We start from the raw sequence: 21,974 nt of genomic DNA, 5'->3' as shown, positions 1-21,974 counted from the left end.
AGTTTCCGACAGTAAACAAATCGTCAAGAGTATCATCGATTTAAAACAGCGTGTTGATTTTATTAACAGCGAATTGATTTCATCAACAACAAGTTGATATGCTTTGGTATGCCCCATCAGACAAAGTATTATTAAGTGGAAAAACAAATGTTATTTTCTTTCCATTTTCATTTTTGTGGAAAATTCATGAGGGTATAAATAAGATTTAAAAAATTAATTGCATTTGAGCAATCTAAAACAAATAAACATTTTATTGACCCCGTACTTTACTTACCCAATAATATATCAATTTTTTTTATAATTCAAATTTAAAATAGTATTTCTCAATTTATCTTTGAAATTTTGTTTTAATAATTTTTAGAACTCGAGTATTTCTTCACAGCTTATCATATGAATAAAACTAAATTTAAAATTGTTAAGGTATAAGTTTAAGTTAATTTAAAAATATTACAAATGCTTAAGATTTTTTTTTATTTTGCGTAAATCTATTTATTATTATTAACTTTTACATTTATCGAAAAAAAAACTGAAATATTTCATAGCTTTTATTGTAGTAGTAAAAATAACTTTAGTAGCAATGTTGTAAGAAATAAAATCAGTTTGATATTTGATTTCCCCTTTTGTCAATTCTGTAGCAATACTCACGCTTTCCCAATAAACTTTTGAACTTTGAAATTAGATACGAAATGTCAAGCGAATATAAATATTTCTTTTTACCCAACTCATTTTTGTACACTTTGAAATCATGTATTGGTATTCTGTCTTTTTTTAAACCCTTCCCAATTTTTAAAAGCTCGCTCTGTGTTTAAACGTGATGGGGCAGTCATAATCCCAAAAATTTGCAATAATTATTTTAAGAAATCACAAAATATTTTTTATCAAATTTAAAAATGTATTTTAATACATTCTTCTTTTACTTCTTTTTTATTATAAAGTTTGAACGTTGACATTATGTGTTATCATTTAAATGACCACCACGCGAATTGTTGCAAGCATCGATTATTTTGATGGAATTTTTGACCACTTTTTGACAGATATTGGGCGGTAACTCAACCTTGACAGGTGTTGGTTTTAACTGCTCAAGAGTTAAAGGTTTATCTACATAAACCCGATCTTTCGCGCAGCCTTGCAGAAAAAAGTCCAGCGTTATCAAATCGAATGATTTTGGTGGCCAGTTGATATCGCCATGACGAGAAATTACGCGGCCAGGAAATATTGCAATAAAGCCATATTCGCTCGAGTTTTATGGCACTGTCTTGTCCAAAACACATATTCTCCAAATCATACTGTTCAATAGCAGGGGAGTCAAACTGACTTCCATGTAGATGCAGGATGCTAAATGCTTGTCTATAATCTGGAAGGAAGAAGTGCTTACTCACACCTCCAAGTGGTTGCTCCCGGGGAGCAAGTTGAGAAATTAGTGCAGCTCGATGATGAATGACACTGAACAATTAATAATAATTAAAAAAGGCACGGCTTAGAACTGCCCTGATCTCAATCTTATGAGCGAACGCAAGAAGCTACGGTTTACTTCCTTCCCCTGGGCCTGGGCTAGGGGTGGACTTACTGATAAAATTAATACAAATCCAATAAATATACAAATCGATTGACAAAGAGATCATCGATATTTAAAATAAGATAAAAAAAGTCTGAAGTGAAATTAAAACTCATTTTTAGGAATGATGTATACTGTAGATATAAAGCTCGCCTAAGTGCATGTGTTAGTTGTTAGTAAAAAATAATACAATTATTATAGCCTAACACACGCACAAAATACAAAACAAAATTATTAGCATTTAACTATTACAGAACAAAAAATAAAATTAAAACGTTTACGATAGTGGAGCACTGGTTCTAAGGAATGATTTTAAGCCCACCTTATTTAAATTTAAATCTATCGATGAACAGTTTAAGTAATATAAAGTACTCATTCGACTTAAAGCTTCATTCTTTCCATAGTTAGTTTTATGGAAGTCAATGTGTATAAAATCAAATGCGCGCAGGTGAAGAGTTCCGCCTCGGTAATTCAAATGTACACAAGAAAGCAAATAAGGTGCATCAATTTCACCATTAATAAGTTGATGAAAAAATACTAAGTCATCAACAAACCTTTGATGGAGAGATTATGAATTTGAAGAAGTAGAATACGATTTTCATAGGGAGGCAGATCAAAAGGATCTTCCAAAGGAAGACCCTTTAGGGCAAAGCGAATGAAATTATGTTGAATTGATTCAATATGTTTTCTATGAATTTCGTAATAGGGAGTCCATACCTGCGAAGCATATTCAAGATGAGGACGAACATGGCAATTATACAAAGAAAGGGTAACATAGGGATCATTGAACTCCTTTGCCCAGCGTTTTATAAAACCAAGCATAGAACTTGCCTTATTAATAATAAAATTAATGTGATGTGTAAACTCTAAGTTGGAACAGAAATGTACACCTAAAAGTTATAGTCTGGCATTTTAAAGGGTTGAGTAAAAGGCTATTTTTCCCACACCAAAATGTGAAACTATCAATCTCGGCTTGTAAAAGAATACGATCATGAGTGGACTTTATTTTGTTTTAAAAATCTTCATATCGTCAGCAAAAATGAGAAGTTCACTTGAGCATAGACATGACGACATATCGTTAATAGACAGGATGAACAGAAAAGGACCAAGGTGGCTTCCCTGGGGAACACCAGATTGAGCAACAAAAGGTTCAGAATGACAATTTCTAAATTTTACCTCGTAGGATCTGTTTTTAAGGTATGACTTAATCCAAGCTAAGAAAAATGGTGGAAAACCAAGAGTCTTAAGTTTAAATAAAATAATTCCGTGGTTGGTTGGTCAAAAGCTTTAGAAAAGTCAGTGTATACACAGTCAACTTCATAACCTTGTTCTAAAGCGTTTGAATGTGAGGAGATTAGTAACGGTTGATCTTTTTTTCACAAAACCATGTTGCTGTTCGCAAATGATATTTTTACTAAAATATGCTACGCTTTCACAAACAACTTGTTCAAATACTTTAGGAATGCAAGAAAGCTTTGCAATGGGCCTGTAGTTGCTTATATCCGACTTGTTACCTTTCTTGAAAATTGGTGTTAGAAATGACTTCTTCCATATACTGGGAAAATTTCCTGTTTTTAGAGAAAGTTTGAATAAAAACGTAAGGGGTTCAACTAAAGCATTACTACACTTTTTTAGTACTATCGGGGGAATACCATCGGGACCGGCTGAGCAGTCATCATTCAACGCAGATAAGAGATCAAGGGTCGTACTCTGTAGGCTGTAGCACAGGTATGTGACTACAGCTAGTTTGCGAAAAGGAGTGAAGATTATGAAAATATACTTCATCAACTTCTTCAGGGCTATTAACAAAGGATATGACCATAACTCTTCGAATTGATGGTGACAGTTGCTCATTCGTCGTTTTTGAAGAAATTATGTCCAAACAGTGACTTTTTGTGGTTGTAATGGCCTTTTTTAATTACTTGAGGATTCTCAGAACCTCAACTACCACAGTTTTCTTTATGAACGTATCCACCCAGTGAGAAATGTGCTTCGTCGCCGAAGACAATTTTTTTTTTCAAAAAATCGCCTGCTGTTCAAGTACCCATTCGACGTATCTACGATGCTGTGAAAGGTCAGCTGTTGTGTGAGCTGGTCTACACGCAAAATACACCATAATGTGCCGTAAGATAGTTCTAGTTCCTGATAAGGCCGTGGAATCGACACATTTGGGTCTTCGTCAACACTTTCACTTACAGCAGCGATGTTTTCTGTGTTACGAGCGAAACGATGATGCACAGGCCTTAAAATATATGTAATCAATTCAATCTGCTGATAATTATTAACAATTTTGCCAATTGCTAACCTAGTTAGACGATTATGTAAACAATTATTTCATCTTAGCACGATATGTGGCTGTGGCAGAATTGCCACAGTTTAGTTTAGCGTAAATGTCAGACTTTTAGCTGACAAAAAAATGGTTCAACAAGTTATTTTGAATGATGTCGAATTCCAGCCCTTTGCTTTTGAAAACGCAAAATGGATAACATTTGATGAAATGAGAAATTATGTCATCATTAAATTAAAACAAGTCGTTTTTCATTCATTCATTTTGGTTACAGGTCAAATATTTGGTTTCATTCAGAAAGCCAAACCAACCCACGTTATACACATAATACATAGATAAGTAATATTGACCAGACTACCGAATAAGCTGATGTCAAGAATAGCAATGGCAACGGAGTGGTAACGAAAAATCATAGTTATCTAAAAATTGATTTTATTTAGACCAAAATCAAAAACCATTGATATTCGAGTGAATCCTCAAACAGGTGCACTGCGCAGCGCTTGTTTACCCTTCCTACCGGTTTTGCAAATGACACAAGACAACACCAACGTTAACTCCCATTGGCAGTTAAGCTTGAGACCAAAAAGGGCTGTGGTTAATTTTATTACGCCTCCATGGCATACAGAAGGTGGGGCTTAGGAAACACCATATTCTATTATTTGTGAAAGAAATGGAGTCGATTGGCGGCGGGAGTAGGAGGGCGTTAAAAACCTCCAATACTCTCTTTAAAGTAATATTATCTTTATATTTATCTATTTTATATATACTCGTCCATATATATTTATCAAACAAACAGCGAGACAAGCACACGTACTTTATCTATTTTGTTTAGTCAGGGTTTTTTTTGTTGATATAAAAATAAATTTATTGAACCAAAGATTTTTTTTTTGTTTTCTGAAAAATACACTCCGTGTCGCTTGATTTTGTACTTGGGTGATTTGAAATGTTGTTATTTCGTAATTAAAATGCAATACTTAATTTTGAGTTTTGGAAATGTTGAAGTTTTGTAGGTTTCATTAAGTATTGTGTTTGCAGAAAGAAAAGCCTATTTCTTGACGAAGTTTTAAAATAAAATAAAAACTTGATCTACTAATTCTCGGTTTATCAATAATACGTCATTTAAAAAGATATTCAGAACTCGAGCATCTTTGTATCTGTAGATCCAGTTTAAGATCATTTGTGAGTTCTAGGAATTTCAGAAATCGGTTGAATGGAACTCAGTTGTATTTTGCAATTTTTTAGCAGCCCGTAGATAGTTCGATCTATCAGTTTTTGTTGGAATGGCCATTTATGTTGGGATTTAAAGTTTATATTCTCACTTTTCAAGATACAAGTTGTGTTTTAGTGTTTTATATTATGTCGTTTAAGATTTGTGGTATTTAAAATTATTCTTTTTTGATAAATGTAGACATATTCTTACAAATAAAGATTAAAGAAATGAAATTTTGAAATCTCTTATTTATCATATGACGCAATTCAAATGATATAGAAAGCATTAAATTTAAAAACTTCGACAACCGTGTTTTCAGTATAATCAGCCTAAAGATTATTGTCAAGATTAAAAATGCAACAATATTAATAAGAGTTTAGTTGCCTCAATTATGATACATGTAATGTCAAATCGGGAGTCTTGTCTTCTATAAACATAAGTACTTATCTACACTTTTATCCAGTCATGTTGTCAATGGTAATATTTATTATTTTAGATTGGATGTTAATTCTCGACCTAATTTGAATAGCTCTTATGTCTATTTACAGATTCAGTAGTCGTAGTAATTATAATAAACCCGAGTATATTTAATTTTCTCCCATATGCACCCTTTGATTTAAAAAATATGTAAAACTAATATAAAGTCCACGAAAAGTAAATTCTTTAATAGATTTGAATGCTTATGTAAATTTTACACTTTATGAAACTCTCAGCGTCCACAACATTAAGCAAGTCCAATTTATGACTTGTTGGCAAACTTTAAATTTGTATAGGACATAAAATGTCCTTGTGGTCTGAAATTTATACCAAACCCAGAATTAATCTAATAATATGTTATTTTAAATTAACAAAAGCATTGTTAAACTGAGTTCTAACTTCTAATATCCTAGACTACCTAATAAATTGAAGTCGTATCTCAAACTGAGATCTAAATCAGAGTTCTAACGCTTCACATCGAGTTCTAATTATACAATTTTTCATTCATTTAATTTATTTGACAATAATGGCCGGTACTTTTTCCTATAGAGATTCGACGAGGCTGTTACTTGTATTGTTTCTTGTATTATAAAATTATTGTAAAATTCATATCTCTGGTTAGGTCTTGGTCTCGTATTACAAAGTCTTGTCTGGGTCTCTTATCTAGTCTGGTAAGGTCTTGTTCTTGGTCTTGATCTTGATCTTGGCCTCGTAGAATCTCGTCTGGGTCCTTATACTTCTTTGTAGACTCCAGCTATTGTAATCTAGAAGCTTTTTCCCCTTAATCTGGAAAGTTTTTACTTTAATATGTTTTTTAGATAATATCTTCGGTCTCACAAGACGAAACTAAGCATAAAATTCGGGAAAAAGTGCAGATAACTGAATTGTTCTTATGAAGTATTTAGTTGCATGTTTTTATCGGCTGTACGGTTTTATGAATATATTTTTGCCGCCTCCAGCAAATGTATACCCCACTGACAATTAATTACTGTTTTTATTTGTTGTTTTAATTACATTTTTTAGCTAGCAGTTTGAACAAATTCATCCAGTTTTTTTTTATTAAAAAGTGTAAATTAACTTTGAAATTAAATTCTTAAAAAATTGGAACAAAGCCATAACTTCTGTATTACGGTATTGAGTAACAAACTACAGAAATGCATTACGAAAATTCCGGAAATCGAAACCTTACATACGCAAAATGTAAAATTTTTGTTTTTTATACTTAAGAACGGAAATAACCACTACACACGCCTTGAAGTTTATTCGGAATAATAACCTTTTGTAGTTCAACAATTTTTATGAGACTTATTTTCTTTCACATTTGAAATTAATTTAAATAAATTAAATTAATACGAAAAAACAAAATTGAATTTATTTAAACAAAAACATTCTATCTGCATCAAAAATGTTATAATGTTATTACCACTACATGATGTCTTATGAACGATAAGTGGCCACAACGTGAGACAAATAAATTAGCTTCTGAACCTAATACTACCACTTGCTTTTCCTATGTATAAGATTTGGTACATAGGAACGTATATTATTTAACATAATGCATATCTATTGCGAACTTCGATGCTGCCATTATGCTTCCAGCTTGAAGTCAACGTATGTCTTTAACTCTGTATAGGCTATAATTATTTACCTTGTTTATGAATTCTAGCCGCAAGCAAATTATGGTGAATACGTATGAACATCCCATTCGATTTAAATATGTTTCACTGAACAATCATAACAAACACGTGTCACTAATAGCAAAATTACACACTTCGAATTCTACGTGTACATACGACTCGAGCTGACACTCAAACGTCCAGTCTTTAGTCGTCAATTCTCAAAACATGTATAGCTAGCTATTGACTTTATTTTGAAGATTAGGGGTTAACTTTTAAACATGTATGAGTGAGTATAATTTTTTAGGGGTGATACTCGTACAAAGAGAAAAATTAACACAATATAATTTCAATTGATTTTGATTATTCAATGCCAATTACACATTTACAAAAGTAGACGCATTCATATGATCTTTTGTTTTGATACGTAAGGCCGGATTTGGTTTAAAAAGTGTAAGACACGATATACATTTATTAATATAAGAAATCAAACTCATCACTTTCACTAAGTCACAGTCTCATTGACTAGAATCCAAACGAATATTCTGATTTTCTCCATAAAAATTATATTTGAGTTTATGGATTATGTTGTTGATTATTTTTAATGTTTCCGAATATGAAAGTGAGTATCTAGTTCACGAAAACCCCTTGTTTTAGGAAATGAATGTTTAACCAAAATTGACTTTGAAAAACACACATATGCAAGGAGACAGTCATTAAGTAAGTAAGGAGTTTTTTTCAAGAAATTCATTTAGTAACAATTTTTAAAATAAATACATTACACATTTTTTTTTAATTTAAAAACTTTGGCTTTGCCGTCAGCTCGACTAGCTGGTCTACTTTTAGACTGTAACTGGCTATATAATATTTAAGTTTCTGATTCAAAAGCTGTTGTTACAAGTTGATTCCGAATAGAGTCTTCATTTAGCTGAATTATTTTATATACATTTTTTTCTTTAAATCAAGAATGTTATACTTGTATTAATTTGCATATCTTCACCAGATGAAGTGGCAATTCGTTGCCATTTATAATAGCACCAATCTTTGTGCAGCATCATTTTGATCAATCGCTCGTCTGGGTAGCCTAAAACTTTAATAACATAATCCGCTTGTAGTTTCAAAGTGTAGTAAATAACTTTGGTAAGTCAGTTTCTAGGTAGATCGCATAATTCGGCGTGTTGATTGGTATAGGTTGAAGATTTTTTTGATGAAACTCATCTGAATTTTTTCAATTTTCTCATACTCTTCCATGTCTCAAACTTGAGCTGCATAAGATAGTAGACTTTACAACTAAATTAAAAAGAGGCTGGGATGCGACCCACACTGATAACTTCCCATACCTTCTGTCGATTTGACCTGCTTAAAAGTTTGTCTATATGTACTCGTATCAATTTTTACCAAGTTTGCGTACTATTTTTTGTAGATTTTATTTAAAAAAACAACGGACTGATGGATTTTTATAAAGAAAATTACTGAATTTCGAAAAAAAAACTGTCAATTCGATTTTTCTCAACATTTTTCAGAATGTTAAAAAAAAATATTTCTTATAAGATAAAATAAGCTTGAAGCCTAAATTTCAAGTTTTTGAAAAGATATTTGAATCGATATTCAATTTTAACGAACTTTGAGCAATAGATTTTTATTTTTTATAAAAAAAACTGTCAATTAGATTTTTTTAAAATATAATCAGATGTCAAAAACATTATTTTTCGTTTTACAAAATTGTTTTAGAGATGAAATCATATTTTAGTCGTAAAATTTTGGAGGTGACAAATTTTTTTTTCAGTTTTATTGATTTATAAAAAAAACCGTTACATTGATTTTTTTCAAAAAATATACCTGTTTGGTATCACGTAACAATATATTATATAAAATTTAATTCAAGTCTCTAGCGTTTTTGGTTCGTAAGATATTTAGGGTTAACCAAAATGTTCATCTTTTTTTTAAACTGCTATGGTAAAAAAAACCATACACACAATTTTTTTGAGAGCCCTTTCTGCATCCTTCTGCCTTATTATCTGTATAACAACATTTATTTGAAGTTGATATCTCTTCTGGTTCTTGAGCTATGGAGGACGAAAAAAACGTAGCGAACGTACGGACGTACGAACGTACGTACACACGCACGCACAGACATCTTTCTAAAAATCTTTTATTTCGACTCTAGGGACCTTGAAACGTCAAGAAATGACAAAATTTTCAATTTGACAAATCGGACCCATTACAATAACTTCCTATGGGAAGTTTAAAAATTTGGTATTTGGTGGACAGATAAACAAGGTTGTTCGTGAAAATCTTTTTCCATGTTAAGTTTATTAGGCTTTGTGATGTTTTTGCTTTTTATGTCAAGGTGCCAACTAAAATTCAGCCGTGGGTTGAGGTTCACACCAAGATATCTATATTCGTTTGGCACTTTCAAACTTCTTCCATTGTACTTCCAATTACTTTCAGCTTCAGCCCAATTGGATCGCGAAAATATCATTATTTTTGATTTATCTGTATTGATTTGTAATCCCCATATGCCCGTTTATCATCAATTCTAGATTTTCATCATTTCAATACGAACTCAAAATGTTGGCAGGATTGATTGGAAACAAATTTATCGTCTCCATTCAAACTATCTCCCAATTTCGATTCTACCAACTATCGAAATTTCTACAAACTATCTAGAGTAAGTTCGTATTGATTCATTAAAACTCTCAGCTTTTCACCTAGTTTCATAATGTTTTTAATAGGGTGGAACTCCAGCCAAGTTTGGTCAAGAAGTTAAGAATTAATTAAACGAAAATTACGGAAATCAATGGACAGGACTAAATTGATCTGTTTAGTCACCAGCTATAAAACGTCTTGAAGTAACATTATTTTATTTTTGTATGGAGTGAAGAAAACTCAAAACAGTTTACTAAACCGAAGTAGCAAGTGAATTCAAAAATCGTATTGTAAAGTCATAGTGCAAAAAGTGATGCTGCAGCCATTATCGATTATAAATATTCAAACCAAAATACATATACATACATATAAAAACGGACTTAAGCACATACAAAACCAAGCGTCCATTTATTTCACACCTGAAATAAAGTGTGTCTAAGACCACACAAAATCATTTATTATTTTTCCTGGTTTTCCAGAAACCACAAAATTTATTCTGTTATAAGTTATTGATAATATATAAATGACATATTATTTAGCAATAACGTTTAATTACAACAAGATTTTATAGAATTCTAGGAATTAAAACTGAATTCTAAACCGTCAAACTAATTTATGACTAACGTCAAATAAGAAATTGGCAACGCAATTCAGATAAGATCTGTAAATTTGTTTTTTTTTTTTGGAAGTGTTTTACTATGTTGATATTTGGTTAGAAAAAAAAAACATTGTACGCTTAAGTCGAAATTGTAACAATTAATTAAAGGAAAATTACTGACCTTTATTTTGCGATTGGTGATTGTTAATTTGTAAAGTTTACACTCATATAATGAAGGGACATCCTGCATACCTATAAGAAGTCAATCGTGAAACCCAAAGATAACTCATCAAATTATAATGAACGAGGCTTAGACCAGGAATGGAATACAAAAATTAACCCAAAGTTTCCTACATTTTAAAATCAATATTTATAAAATAAAACAAAAATTGTTTCCTTGAATGATCTGTGCTTTGAAAGCAATAGCTCAAATCAGGATCGCATTTAAAGGTCCAGGGGCCTCGGAACAATAAAGGAGCGGAGGCCTCCGGATTATTTCCATAATAAAGTAAACCATTTTTTTTTTTCACTCAAGTTTTTCAATAAATTATCTATTGTGGAACCAAGTAGATTCCCTTAGTATTAAACAAACACATATATATATAAACGGAAAAAAGAATTATATGACATTAAATTTTAGGGTTAACGAACGGAACCTTTCATAATTTTTATAGACATTTTATTAATTTAATAAAAATCGCCTAAGTGCCAAAAGTTAAACATTTTATGGATGATAAATGTATATATTCAATACAAACTTTTCCTTTCTTCACAAAAATTTCAATTATTAAAACTCTTAAAGTATTGGTTGGTAAATTTTAAAATTTCGATACACTAGCAATTGAAAGTTGTTTTGAAACTCGTTATTGGGATGATAATAATATCACTAATAAAGTATTTTTTTTAAGTTTAAATGACATGAACGTCACATTTGTTTTTTATACATTTTCATTGATTTACCTACTTACTTTTGTTGTTCAAACAACCCTCTTTTAAGATTTCCAACTAAGGAAAATCTTCTTCCATTGGGTTAACTTATTGGAGCGTGTGTGCATTGTTATCCAATTTTAAATTTTAGAAATTCTTCGAAAATTCAATTATGTGCAGAAATTTATGATTTTATTGACAACATGCGCTTGATTTAATAAACATACATAGTTGAAAATAGAATTAATAAAGATTCTCAAAAAATGGAGTGTGTTTATTAATAGTATTATAATTCCATTAAATAAAGTATGAAGCACAGTTCTACATACAATGCCTTAATAAATTGCTTGTAAGAAATCAAGTGTGAAAAGTACTGAGTTCTGATTTAATTTAATTTGAAATAAAGCAGTATGACAAAAAAATCCAATTTTTACTTTGAGAGGAATCTGGAGTCGTGGCATTATTTCCTTGTATGAGTTTTAAGGCCGCATTTAAAAGCATTCATCGTATGACGATTGTCGAACTCTGGATCCCGAGAAATCTGTGCTGTGACGCTCTTCTAAAACATGAGTCCTGGCAAAGAGGTGTACTGGAAATGTGACTTCTTCAATTTGATTTGCATTTTGGCATGGCAGACCTTTTTATTAAAACTAATGAACGTCTCGACCTTTTCACAACACCTTCAGGCCAAAACAATTAGTTATCATTTAAAAATTATTTAAGTTGAACTCTTCACAGGAACCGTTAAAGAATATAACAATATGAGGATACAGAGTTGTCTTGTAGCACCCGTATAGCGTGATGGTTAGTTCTCAAAGCTGTCATGCAAGAGGTCTTGGTATTACTTCTTGAGAGAAAATAACAAATCCTCCTAGAAGAAGCTTGGAGTTGAGATGTAGTTCAAACATACTTTTTTCAATTCTTCTCATTCAATTGAAATATTGAAATTGTTTAATATACAAAAGAAAAACAATATTATGTCTGACATTTAATAAGAAAATACAAAAATATTATCATCTAGTAAATGAATACAATGTTTAACTAACAACCTTGAAATTCAAGAGCAAGTTCGTTCCCTGGACCGTCTTCAACGAAGTTTAAATAGTAATATCGAAACCAATACTTACCCTATAGACAAAACTAGAACAAATTTGATAAGAGATATTTTAGAGTTTGTACTATCAGCTTTCAAATTCGTTCATGGTTATAAGGGTCAGAAAGATTATGAACATTCAAAAATTTCAAATATAAAATTGTATATTCAAATTGAATCACATAAGCTTCGATCAGTTTTAAAAAACATCTTCAACCAATATGAAGTCGATTGTTTTTATTCCAATTCTTTTGCTTGTGGTTATTTTGTGCTCCTTTAGGGCAAATGCTATGAATGTTAAAATATTCATGGCCAAAGATCCAAGTAAAAAGAACATTTTATTTAACTTCAATTTTAATATAATATTTTATTCTATATTTTATTTTTGTTGAAAGGAAATCCTGGAATGTGTACAATTGGAAATATGGTTGTTAAAGTTGGTAGTGCTATTAGAAATCCAAATGGCAAATGCGAATCATTAACCTGTCACGAAAATGGACAAGTATCAACAATGACATGTGTCCAATCAGGCATGCGGGACGGATGTGTCATGGGGAAAGTTATCAATCCCAATGCTATGTATCCAGAGTGTTGCAATCGTGAAATAAAGTGCAAAACTGATTACTTTTCTTAAATTGCATAGTTAATTTAAATAAATAAAATTTTATCTTAAGCACATTATTTAAGTTAGTTTTTAAAAACGTTTTTATAAAAATCAACTTTTTCTATATTTAGCGATCCGAACCCTCTTATCAAATTGTGAAGCAAACATAATATCAGTTGTGTGTAGAAAAAAAATTGAAAGTTCAGGGATTGTCTAAATTGATGCCGATTTTTGAGCAGTTCAGTTCTTCAAATACTATCTATCTATCACGATCAAAAATGAGAACCACGTTCTTAAAAACTGCTAAAAAGTGCGAATCAACAAAAAGAAAACTGCTGTACAGAGATTTTTTGGACTATGTGTATGAAATTTTGACAAGGGCGGATTCAGAATTTTACAAACACTTAATATAAAAATGTTTTTTTAAGCACCGCTTTAAAATGTTCTTTAACGTTGTCTAAACGAGGCTGCTAGAATTTAAATAACATAATGTGCATCTTAACCTTACATTTACATATTTTTAGTGACAACTTTAGTTATTAGATTATTTTAGATCACTGTTGTCCAGCAATATATGATCTAATCTTTTAATTTGGACTCAGCTTAAGAGCTAAATTACAAGATTTTCGCCCATGTCCCGAATTTCGATCGAAAGTGAATTGCAATCACTTTTCAATTTCACGTGAAATGAAATTGCAAGCTCTTCAATTCGATCAATTTCGATAACTTCGAAATTGCTTCGAACTGTCAGAACTAAAGAATCACACATTTTTATATCGAAAACTTCGAAATTGCTCGAATTGTAAGAACTGAAGGATCATCCATTTTTATTTGGTTTCTGAAGTAAAATGATTGCTCTTTTGAAGATAGAAGCAATATCATTGGTATTTTTAAGTGAACAAATAAAGCAGAATTCAAGAGAAAAAAATAAGAAGACAAATATTGTGAAACAAATCAAATATATTGGATTTACCAGAGACAACGTAAGTGTGTGAAAATTGTTCTGATAGAGTAAATTCTTGATTTCCTCTTTTAAGCTTTTATTATAATTTTAGATTAAGCAAATACGGTTTTTATACGTTCTAAGGGAAATATAACCTTTTATAATGCCTCCATCAATTCCTTCAATTCAAAAACTTGCTGTAACCCTCCGATTCCTAACAGAAAGAAGCTATCAAAGATATATTCAAAAAATGGAACAAACGGAAATACAGAACATCCATTTGCTCACATACAGGACATGAGCATCTATAGGGTTTTGGTGTTTTTTCCCTGTTGGTATTTCTATATATGCGAAGAACGCTACAAAAATAAAGATAAAAAAACCCAGAAAATTAGGAAATTCGCCAGAAAAATGTGATGTTTTTTTGTAGAAAAATAAAACAGAATCTGACATGAAAAATGTTCAGACTTCAGGAGCATATTTTCAGTCGACTTACTCAAACATTGGAGCAAATGCTAGAAGACAAATTCTAAAAAATTATTGTTTTGCCCGAATCCTTTGAAAAATGTTGATCTTAAAGGCGTCTACAAAACTTAAAAATTGTCGATAGAAAAATGCTTGGTACTTGAATTAAATAATTAAATAAAAACAAATTAAGGTAAACAAATAAGTTGAGAAGAAACTTTAGTGTGGCACTCACAAATTACACGTTTCCGAATCTGTTTTCACGTTTCAAGTTCTCGAGAGATTCAAAGCTTTTATAAAGGGTGGTTTCTTAGCTATTATCTTTTTGGCAATACTGGTTCAAACAGCTGGCGCACGTTTCGCGTTTTGTTTCACCGTCAAACATCTTCAGTTTGATCTATAATCGGACCAGGAATCGTCTTACAAACGAACAACCCTTGCGAATTATTGAATTTTATTCAATATGGGTGCTCTGTTGAGAAAGTTCATCACGCGCTTCTTCCATTTAATGGGCAGTTTAATTGACAGAGGAAGGGGATATTCGGGCTATTGTAACTAAATTTAGAACAAAATGTATACATTGTTGGACATTAAACCACCAACAAGCTTACGTACAGTGTTTACTTAAGAAAAAATCGCAGCTGTATCGGCCAGTGTTTATGATGACCATCAATTATTGATTCGTCCCCGTTTACAGCAATTGGGGCTCTGTTAATTAACAACGTACACAATTCTGCGGAAACGTTTAGGTGTTATGCTTTTCAAAATAGAGCTGGTGCAAGAATTGAAGGACTCAAACGAAAAGTTTTAGTGAATGGGCTCTTGGTTAGTTGGCCAAAGATCCACTTTTTAACCGAAAAATTTTGTTTGGCGACGAAGCTCATTTTTGGTTCAATTGGTACGTAAATAAGCAGATCTCTAAATTATAGAGTAAATATCAACCAGAAGCATTGCAAGAGCTACAAATGCATCCAGAAAAAGTCACAGTTTGGTGCGGTTTATGGGCTGTGTTCATAATTGGACCGTACTTCTTCAAATGATGATGTGAATCGTAACGTAACTGTTAATGGTGAGCGCTACCTTGAGATGATATTCAACTTTTTTTTTGTCCAAAATTCAAGAGCTTGACATGACATGTGGTTTCAACAAGACGGTGCCACATACCACATAGCACGCGCAGCAATGGATTTATTGAGAGGCGAGTTCGGTGAACATTTTATTTCACGTTCTGGACCGGTCACCTCGATCGTGTGGCTTAACGCCTTAAAACTTTGTGTCGTGCTATGTTAAAGCTCATGTCTATACAGGCAAGCCCGCTCAATTGACGCATTGGAAGACAACATTAAACCATTTATTCGTGAGATACATGTTAAAAAATGTATGCCAAAATTGGACTAATCAAATGGACCATTTAAAAAATGAAATAATCTTCAAAAATTAAATTATGTATATAGACCGTACATTTTTCTGAATTTTATGTGTTATGTGATTTCTTTAAATTTTTAAGATCATCAAAATTTTTTTTTTGTTTAATAGGAAAATAATTTTCAAAGAAAAAAACTATGCTTTTTATGTGCGTCAAAAAGATAAGATTGAAATAAAGACGATTTTCAGGAATTTAAAAGCAACTTAATATCAAATTTGTCGATCTCTTCTTCAAGATTTTTTTCTTAAAAACTTGAATATTTGATCTTCCTCTCAGAAAAGATCTTATGATAATAATTTAAAGCATTTTTTTTGGTTTTATTAAATTGTTTAAAAAAAGATGTTATGATCCGCCATTGAATATAGAAAACAATACACTTCTGTTTTTTTTGTGAAAAGCAATCGGTAGTACAGTAGAAATGTATATGAATAACAAATACAACATCCACAGTAGAATCACTGCCGATTAATTATTCTAGTATCGAAACCAATTTTCGAATTTTCGATTTCTTATTTTATATTGTTGTTGTGGTGTTGTGTTGCACTGCCTACAGGAAAAATCCTGAAAAGTATTTTCTAAAGTCCTCCCAAAAAGCTATTGATACAAAATTCATACAAATCTTTAAATCGATCTTTGAGTTCTCTACCCTTCCTTGTTTTTTTGTATCATTAATTGTAAACAGAAATAAAAATTAATTTTTATTTTGGTAAGCTAATTTGTCCATAAGTTTCTTAATTATACAACAAGCTATTTTACGGAAAAATCTAATAGGTATCAATAAAACATATTACAGGTTAACAACGATAGCGGCATCTGTTGAACGTGAAGAACTTTTGCACTTAGACCATAATCTGCAAACGAACCCCTTTCCTTCAGTTGGAATGGAAAACATAAAAATAAATTATTTCTGATATTTTGTAAACCTTACCTCTCTAAAATTGTGGATTTTATTAAGTTAAAATTAGTTCCGGTCTGAATTTCGCTAGATTTTTACCATTTTGTTTTAAATTATTCTGACAAATGTTGAATTTTATTAACTTTAAAATATAAAAACCAGACTATTGCGAATCGTTTTCTTTTGGCAATTTCTCATTTTGCTATAAATTGAATCCAAAAAACATCGGTAATTTGGAAAAGATATTATGTATATAACTTTGTCAGGTTTTCAGAGCGTTCACTTCCATTGATTTTCTAACTTAAGTCCTTTAAAGCCCCCCAAAAATAAAATTAAACTATTACTTGACCTTGACAGTGCTCGAGCGTACTTGACTATATTACAAAGGAATACATTGAAAATTATCAGTGGAAATTGTGACACTTATTTATTTTATAATTAACTTTTAAATTTTCCATAAATTAAGTTGAATTTTCATTCCATTCATTTTTACAAAATACCTGCCCCTGGGTCGATCATATAAATTTAAACTCCCGGTTCTTCCCGGTTGCAATTTAGATCGGACACACCTGGAAGTACTCGTAACGTAACGAGTGAATGAGAAAACTCGTATGTGAGATTAATTGCAACCCATTCAACGCTGCTTTGATCAAATACCTTAAAGGCGTACGCCTCCCTTTTGGCCTGACCTTCCTCCACATCAGCACCCGAAATGGAAAGTTTCTCTTAAGACCCCAATCCCCGTTCCACGATTCCAATTTGAAGATGATAAAGAAGACCTCAAGCGACTAAAGATCTTATACATTCTTAAGAAAACTATTTAACCTGTGGTAGAGTATGGAACGTGTCCTAATCGATTGTCAGGAAAAGATTTATATGATTTGGCTTACAGGTGTTGTTGGTAGTTGATCGCCCATTAAATTGCGTCGCGTCGCATATAGCGTCTTCGCTCATCGTGTTCGCTGCAATTGGTTGTTCGTTACATCTTCAAAGTGTGGTTGAATTGGTTTTTCAAGTAACTTTATTGTTGCGTGCAAAGAAGACGTTTAACAATACCAAATGGCAGTTTGATGGGCATCATAATGGCAGCTTGTTTATACAACGTGCGGACAAGGAATTAACCTATGTAGAGTACCTACACAAAATACAACAAAAGGGCTGCAGGTGGAAATGAGTTTAATTTAAAAGACAAGTCTATTAAATTGCAAACTCTGTTTCAAATTTATGTTTTTTCGTGTTTAATTTGTTTAATATTTTCCAGTTATCGCAAATGGATAAAGAATTCCTGAGTTATAACCCAACAGGAAAACCGTAATAGGGAAGCGTTTACGAGAAAAAAAGTGTTCAAAAATACAACAAAAAAAACGATTGCAAGCATCTTTGTGTCTTATATCTGCTTTGTTTTCTCGTGGAGTTTTCTTAAAAAATGGAGATATTTCATCTTTGTACCATGTCTTTTACAAAAAGCTCACAATAATAGGAGTACAGCGAGTATAAATTTTACTTTTATTCGAGTATCAAAATCAATTTTCGATGGATGTGTTCGTAGATTATAATATTTATTATACGAAACACTATGACTTCATGTTAAAACACAAGATGAATATTGATATTTCAACATAATTAAACTATCGTGGGCTTTCCAAATTTACTTTAATCTGATTTTCAAATGCTTGATTTCAGTTTCGGTGTAGTAGGACTACATTGTGTAGCGATTTTCGGATTGAAATTTAAAAAGGCAAATCTTCAGAAAAAGATTAAAAAAAACTTCTCCTTGTTGTCAAATTACTAAATTAGTGAGTAGTGACTTACAACTTACAACTATATTCCTGTGAGAGTTATGTTAGGGATGGAGATGCCCTACATTTTACATGTCGAAATTGAATGGCTTATTTGAGTAAAGACTTTTCGTGACAAAAAAAAGAGTATTTGTCAATTCCTAGCTAGAGCTAGTACTCGTGAAAAAATACTTTATTTGGCAAAGGCAGAGATTGAACCCAAGACCTCTGGCATAAACTTTGAATAAAATTAATCTTTGAGTTCTCTGCGCTTTGTTGTGATCTTTTTGAAAATTAATTGTCAACTGAATAAATATAAAGTGTTGTTTTTATAAGCCGACTAGACTAAGTTGTTTTATTATACACCAATAGACATAAACTGCAATATTTTTTTTATTTTGCAACAAAAGCATCAACATATATAGCCGCAATTGTTGCATACAAAGAAAATAATGAACTAACTAACCCCTTTCCTTTAGTTCTTACATATTTCATTCAAATCCAATTTACAACACAACAAACAAATTATGTACAAATTATTTTATTTATTTATTATTTTACAAATGATGTTTTAAATTATTCTAAAAAAAATTTCAATTATAAAACTGCAATACTGCGGAAAGTTTATCACTGTACACTGTAACTCCAAAAACAAACTGTTATAATTAAAATATGAAAAATTTGACGGACATTTTGATTGATTGGAATTATAGTCCAGTAATTTTGTCATTTGACTAGAAGTAGACCTTATGTTGAATTCGGTATTTCAGATTTGTTGGTTACTTGATCATTGCAAGTTGGCAAAATTATTCGCGGTCGAGTGCCGAACGTAAGATGTCCAAAAATTCGAAAACCACTAAAATTTTACTATTTAAACACATATTGTATTTGTACCCTAAAAGAGTTTTATTTTTAAATTCAATCATGCTCCACGATTTTAAGACAAATCAATTACCTACAATGTGGGCTAAGGATCTAATGGTTTTGACAACACAGTTGTTCAAAAAAAGTTTTTTTTTAGTAAGAAAATTGTGAAAAATAAAAAATAACAGTACGTGCCCAAAGTCAAAAACAACAGAAAAAGTATTTTAACAAAAAAAATTCGTTTTCATTGTCCTGGTAAATTATTGCTTAAACACCAAAAAGCTAAATCTAATTTAAATATATTTTCAAATACTTTCTCAGGGTAAGAAATATCAGGTTTTGGATATCTTGCGTTCGGCGCTTGAGGTTGGAAACTTGGATTATTATGAATTAGGCAACAATTACAAAAAAGGGGGAGAGTACGATAACTCAAGCGACAAATTTTAATGGCGGATTTGTATAGAAAAGTTAATTAAATTATTATGGCGCAACACTCCGTTGTGAACCAGGGCCTAGTGACTTACAACTCGCAACCATTCCTGTGTGCGAGTACTGTTGTCAGGAATGGAAGGGACCTACAATTTTAGGCCGAATCCGAACGGCTAATTTGAGAAAGCACTTTTTCATGACAAGAATTACTCTTGAATTAATTGTCAATTCCTCGCAAGAGGCAGTTCCCGCGAATATTAAATTTTTAAATTGAGGTGGCTCAGGCAGTGATTGAACCCAAGACCCCTTGCATGACAGTCAAACTACTTAAGTTAATAACAAGCATTTTTAACCATGGGAGGGGGGATCTATCTCCCCCCGTTTAGGCGGTAGGCACAATTTAAAAAAATATGTACGTTAAATGGAAAACAATTATTAAAAAATATTGGTAATACTAACAACTAAGTTTTATACATTTTTTTAAAGCCAGAACTTTTTTCTATTAGCTTGTTTTTAAATCAAGTCAAAACTATGTATCAAAAATCAAATGGGGTGGCGCAACAGTCCGTTGTGAACCAGGGCCTAGTGACTTACAACTCTCAACCATTCCTGTGTGCGAGTACTGTTGTCAGGAATGGAAGGGACCTACAATTTAAGGCCGAATCCGAACGGCTAATTTGAGAAAGCACTTTTTCATGACAAGAATTACTCTTGAAGGATTTGTCAATTCCTCGCAAGAGGCAGTACCCGCGAAAATTATTTTTTTAAATTAAGCTGGCACAGGCAGGGATTGAACCCAAGACCCCTTGCATGACAGTCCAACGCACTAACCATCATGCCACGGGTACTACCAAAACTATGTATAGTTTTTGAAAAAAATGTTTTAAACTCAAAATGTGTACAAAAAAAGGTTTAAAGTGCAAGATTATCTACATTTGTTTTTGATAAAAAACTGAAAGCTAGATGACTTTATGTCTTCTAGTTCTTGAGAAAATTGGAAACTTAGATGGACCCCCCTCCATAGTAAAAAAATGCGTGTTTTTAAATGTTCTGAAAAAATCTGTTATAATAACTTGTCGCCTGAGTTATCGTACTCTTGCCTAAAAAAAGGAATCAAAGAATCAGAATTACCGGATTTTATTTATGATCTATCTATCAATTGCTTATATTTCTCCAGTTAATTTTGCTTAAAATACATTTCAAACTATTATTCTATTCAGCAGTAGAAGCGGAAAATTTATTGAGTAATGAACCGAAAAATATCGAACTTCTAAAAAAGAAGTTTCTGCAGCCAGAATTATATCACGGAAGCCTCAAAACAGTAATACGCCTAAGAAAAAATCTGGTTTATGTGAAACACTTTGTTAAGCTCTAGTATTATTAGACCAATTGCATTTTAAAACACTCTAACTTTTTTATTTTTCCTTCCTTAAAGAAATTAAAGAAGTTTACCTTTAACCACCAATTTCTTTCAACTAGGTAAAAAGGTTTAATTTGTGTAAGTTTAAAAGTTATAGAAGATGCTATTTTGTTGCACAGGTGCTATCAAAGGTGACAATTATTCACACACGAACATGCTACTGTAAAACTCTCCTTTTTAAATCACAATATAGTTTTTTCAGAGATGGTATTTTTGAAAGCTATTACTTTATATATGCTCCATTTTACTCCTGAAAAAAGTTTGGGAAATGTTCAAATTTATTACCAATAATCGTATTGCCTAGCGTCATCGTAGGTCTGTGGCTTGGCCTCGAAGATTATGTGATTTTAAATGACTGGACTATTTTTTGTGATATTATTTGAAGTCGCTTGTCTGCAGAAATGAGCCCGAGTTGATTAATACTTTAAAGAGAATATTCGGCGCTTTATTGCTGACATGCGCTCCCCAAACTGCATCTATTCGGCAAAAATGTCGACTTTTGGCTGGAACTTAATCAAACCAGCTGCAACCGAAGCCATTTTTAAAACATAATGGCAAAACCTAATCTTTATGATTAAGATACATCTTTTCTTATAACATTAAATAATATAGATACGTTTTATTTGTACTTAAAAACCACAGTTCCAAAAAAACATGGTTTACAAATTTCTTATTAGAAATGCTATAAAATGATGCGCAAAAATTTGTATCAATTACGGAAAATGACATCCGGTAATT

The 21,974-nt window shown here is 31.6% G+C and overlaps 1 protein-coding gene across 1 annotated transcript; it reads left to right on the top strand.

Annotated features, from left to right (window-relative positions):
- The first annotated feature begins 12,578 nt into the window (after window positions 1-12,578).
- On the top strand, window positions 12,579-13,093 carry LOC129946995 (uncharacterized). Its single transcript, XM_056057381.1, has 2 exons — window positions 12,579-12,736; window positions 12,808-13,093. The coding sequence occupies exons 1-2, from the start codon at window positions 12,634-12,636 to the stop codon at window positions 13,044-13,046; spliced, it is 342 nt and encodes a 113-aa protein (XP_055913356.1). The 5' UTR covers window positions 12,579-12,633; the 3' UTR covers window positions 13,047-13,093.
- The last annotated feature ends 8,881 nt before the right edge of the window (window positions 13,094-21,974 follow it).

Source organism: Eupeodes corollae, chromosome 2 (assembly GCF_945859685.1).
Source record: "Eupeodes corollae chromosome 2, idEupCoro1.1, whole genome shotgun sequence".
Taxonomy (NCBI): domain Eukaryota; kingdom Metazoa; phylum Arthropoda; class Insecta; order Diptera; family Syrphidae; genus Eupeodes; species Eupeodes corollae.
The sequence above is the reverse complement of the archived record's forward strand: the minus strand, read 5'-3'. Positions and strand labels throughout refer to the sequence as shown.

What these genes read in the sequence shown, in the direction of transcription:
- LOC129946995 (XM_056057381.1), top strand. Translation starts at nt 12,634, where the DNA reads ATGAAGTCGATTGTTTTTATTCCAATTCTTTTGCTTGTGGTTATTTTG. An exon ending in ATTCATGGCCAAAGATCCAA is followed by an intron (nt 12,737 to 12,807) that starts GTAAAAAGAACA and finishes TTTTGTTGAAAG; the next exon opens with GAAATCCTGGAATGTGTACA.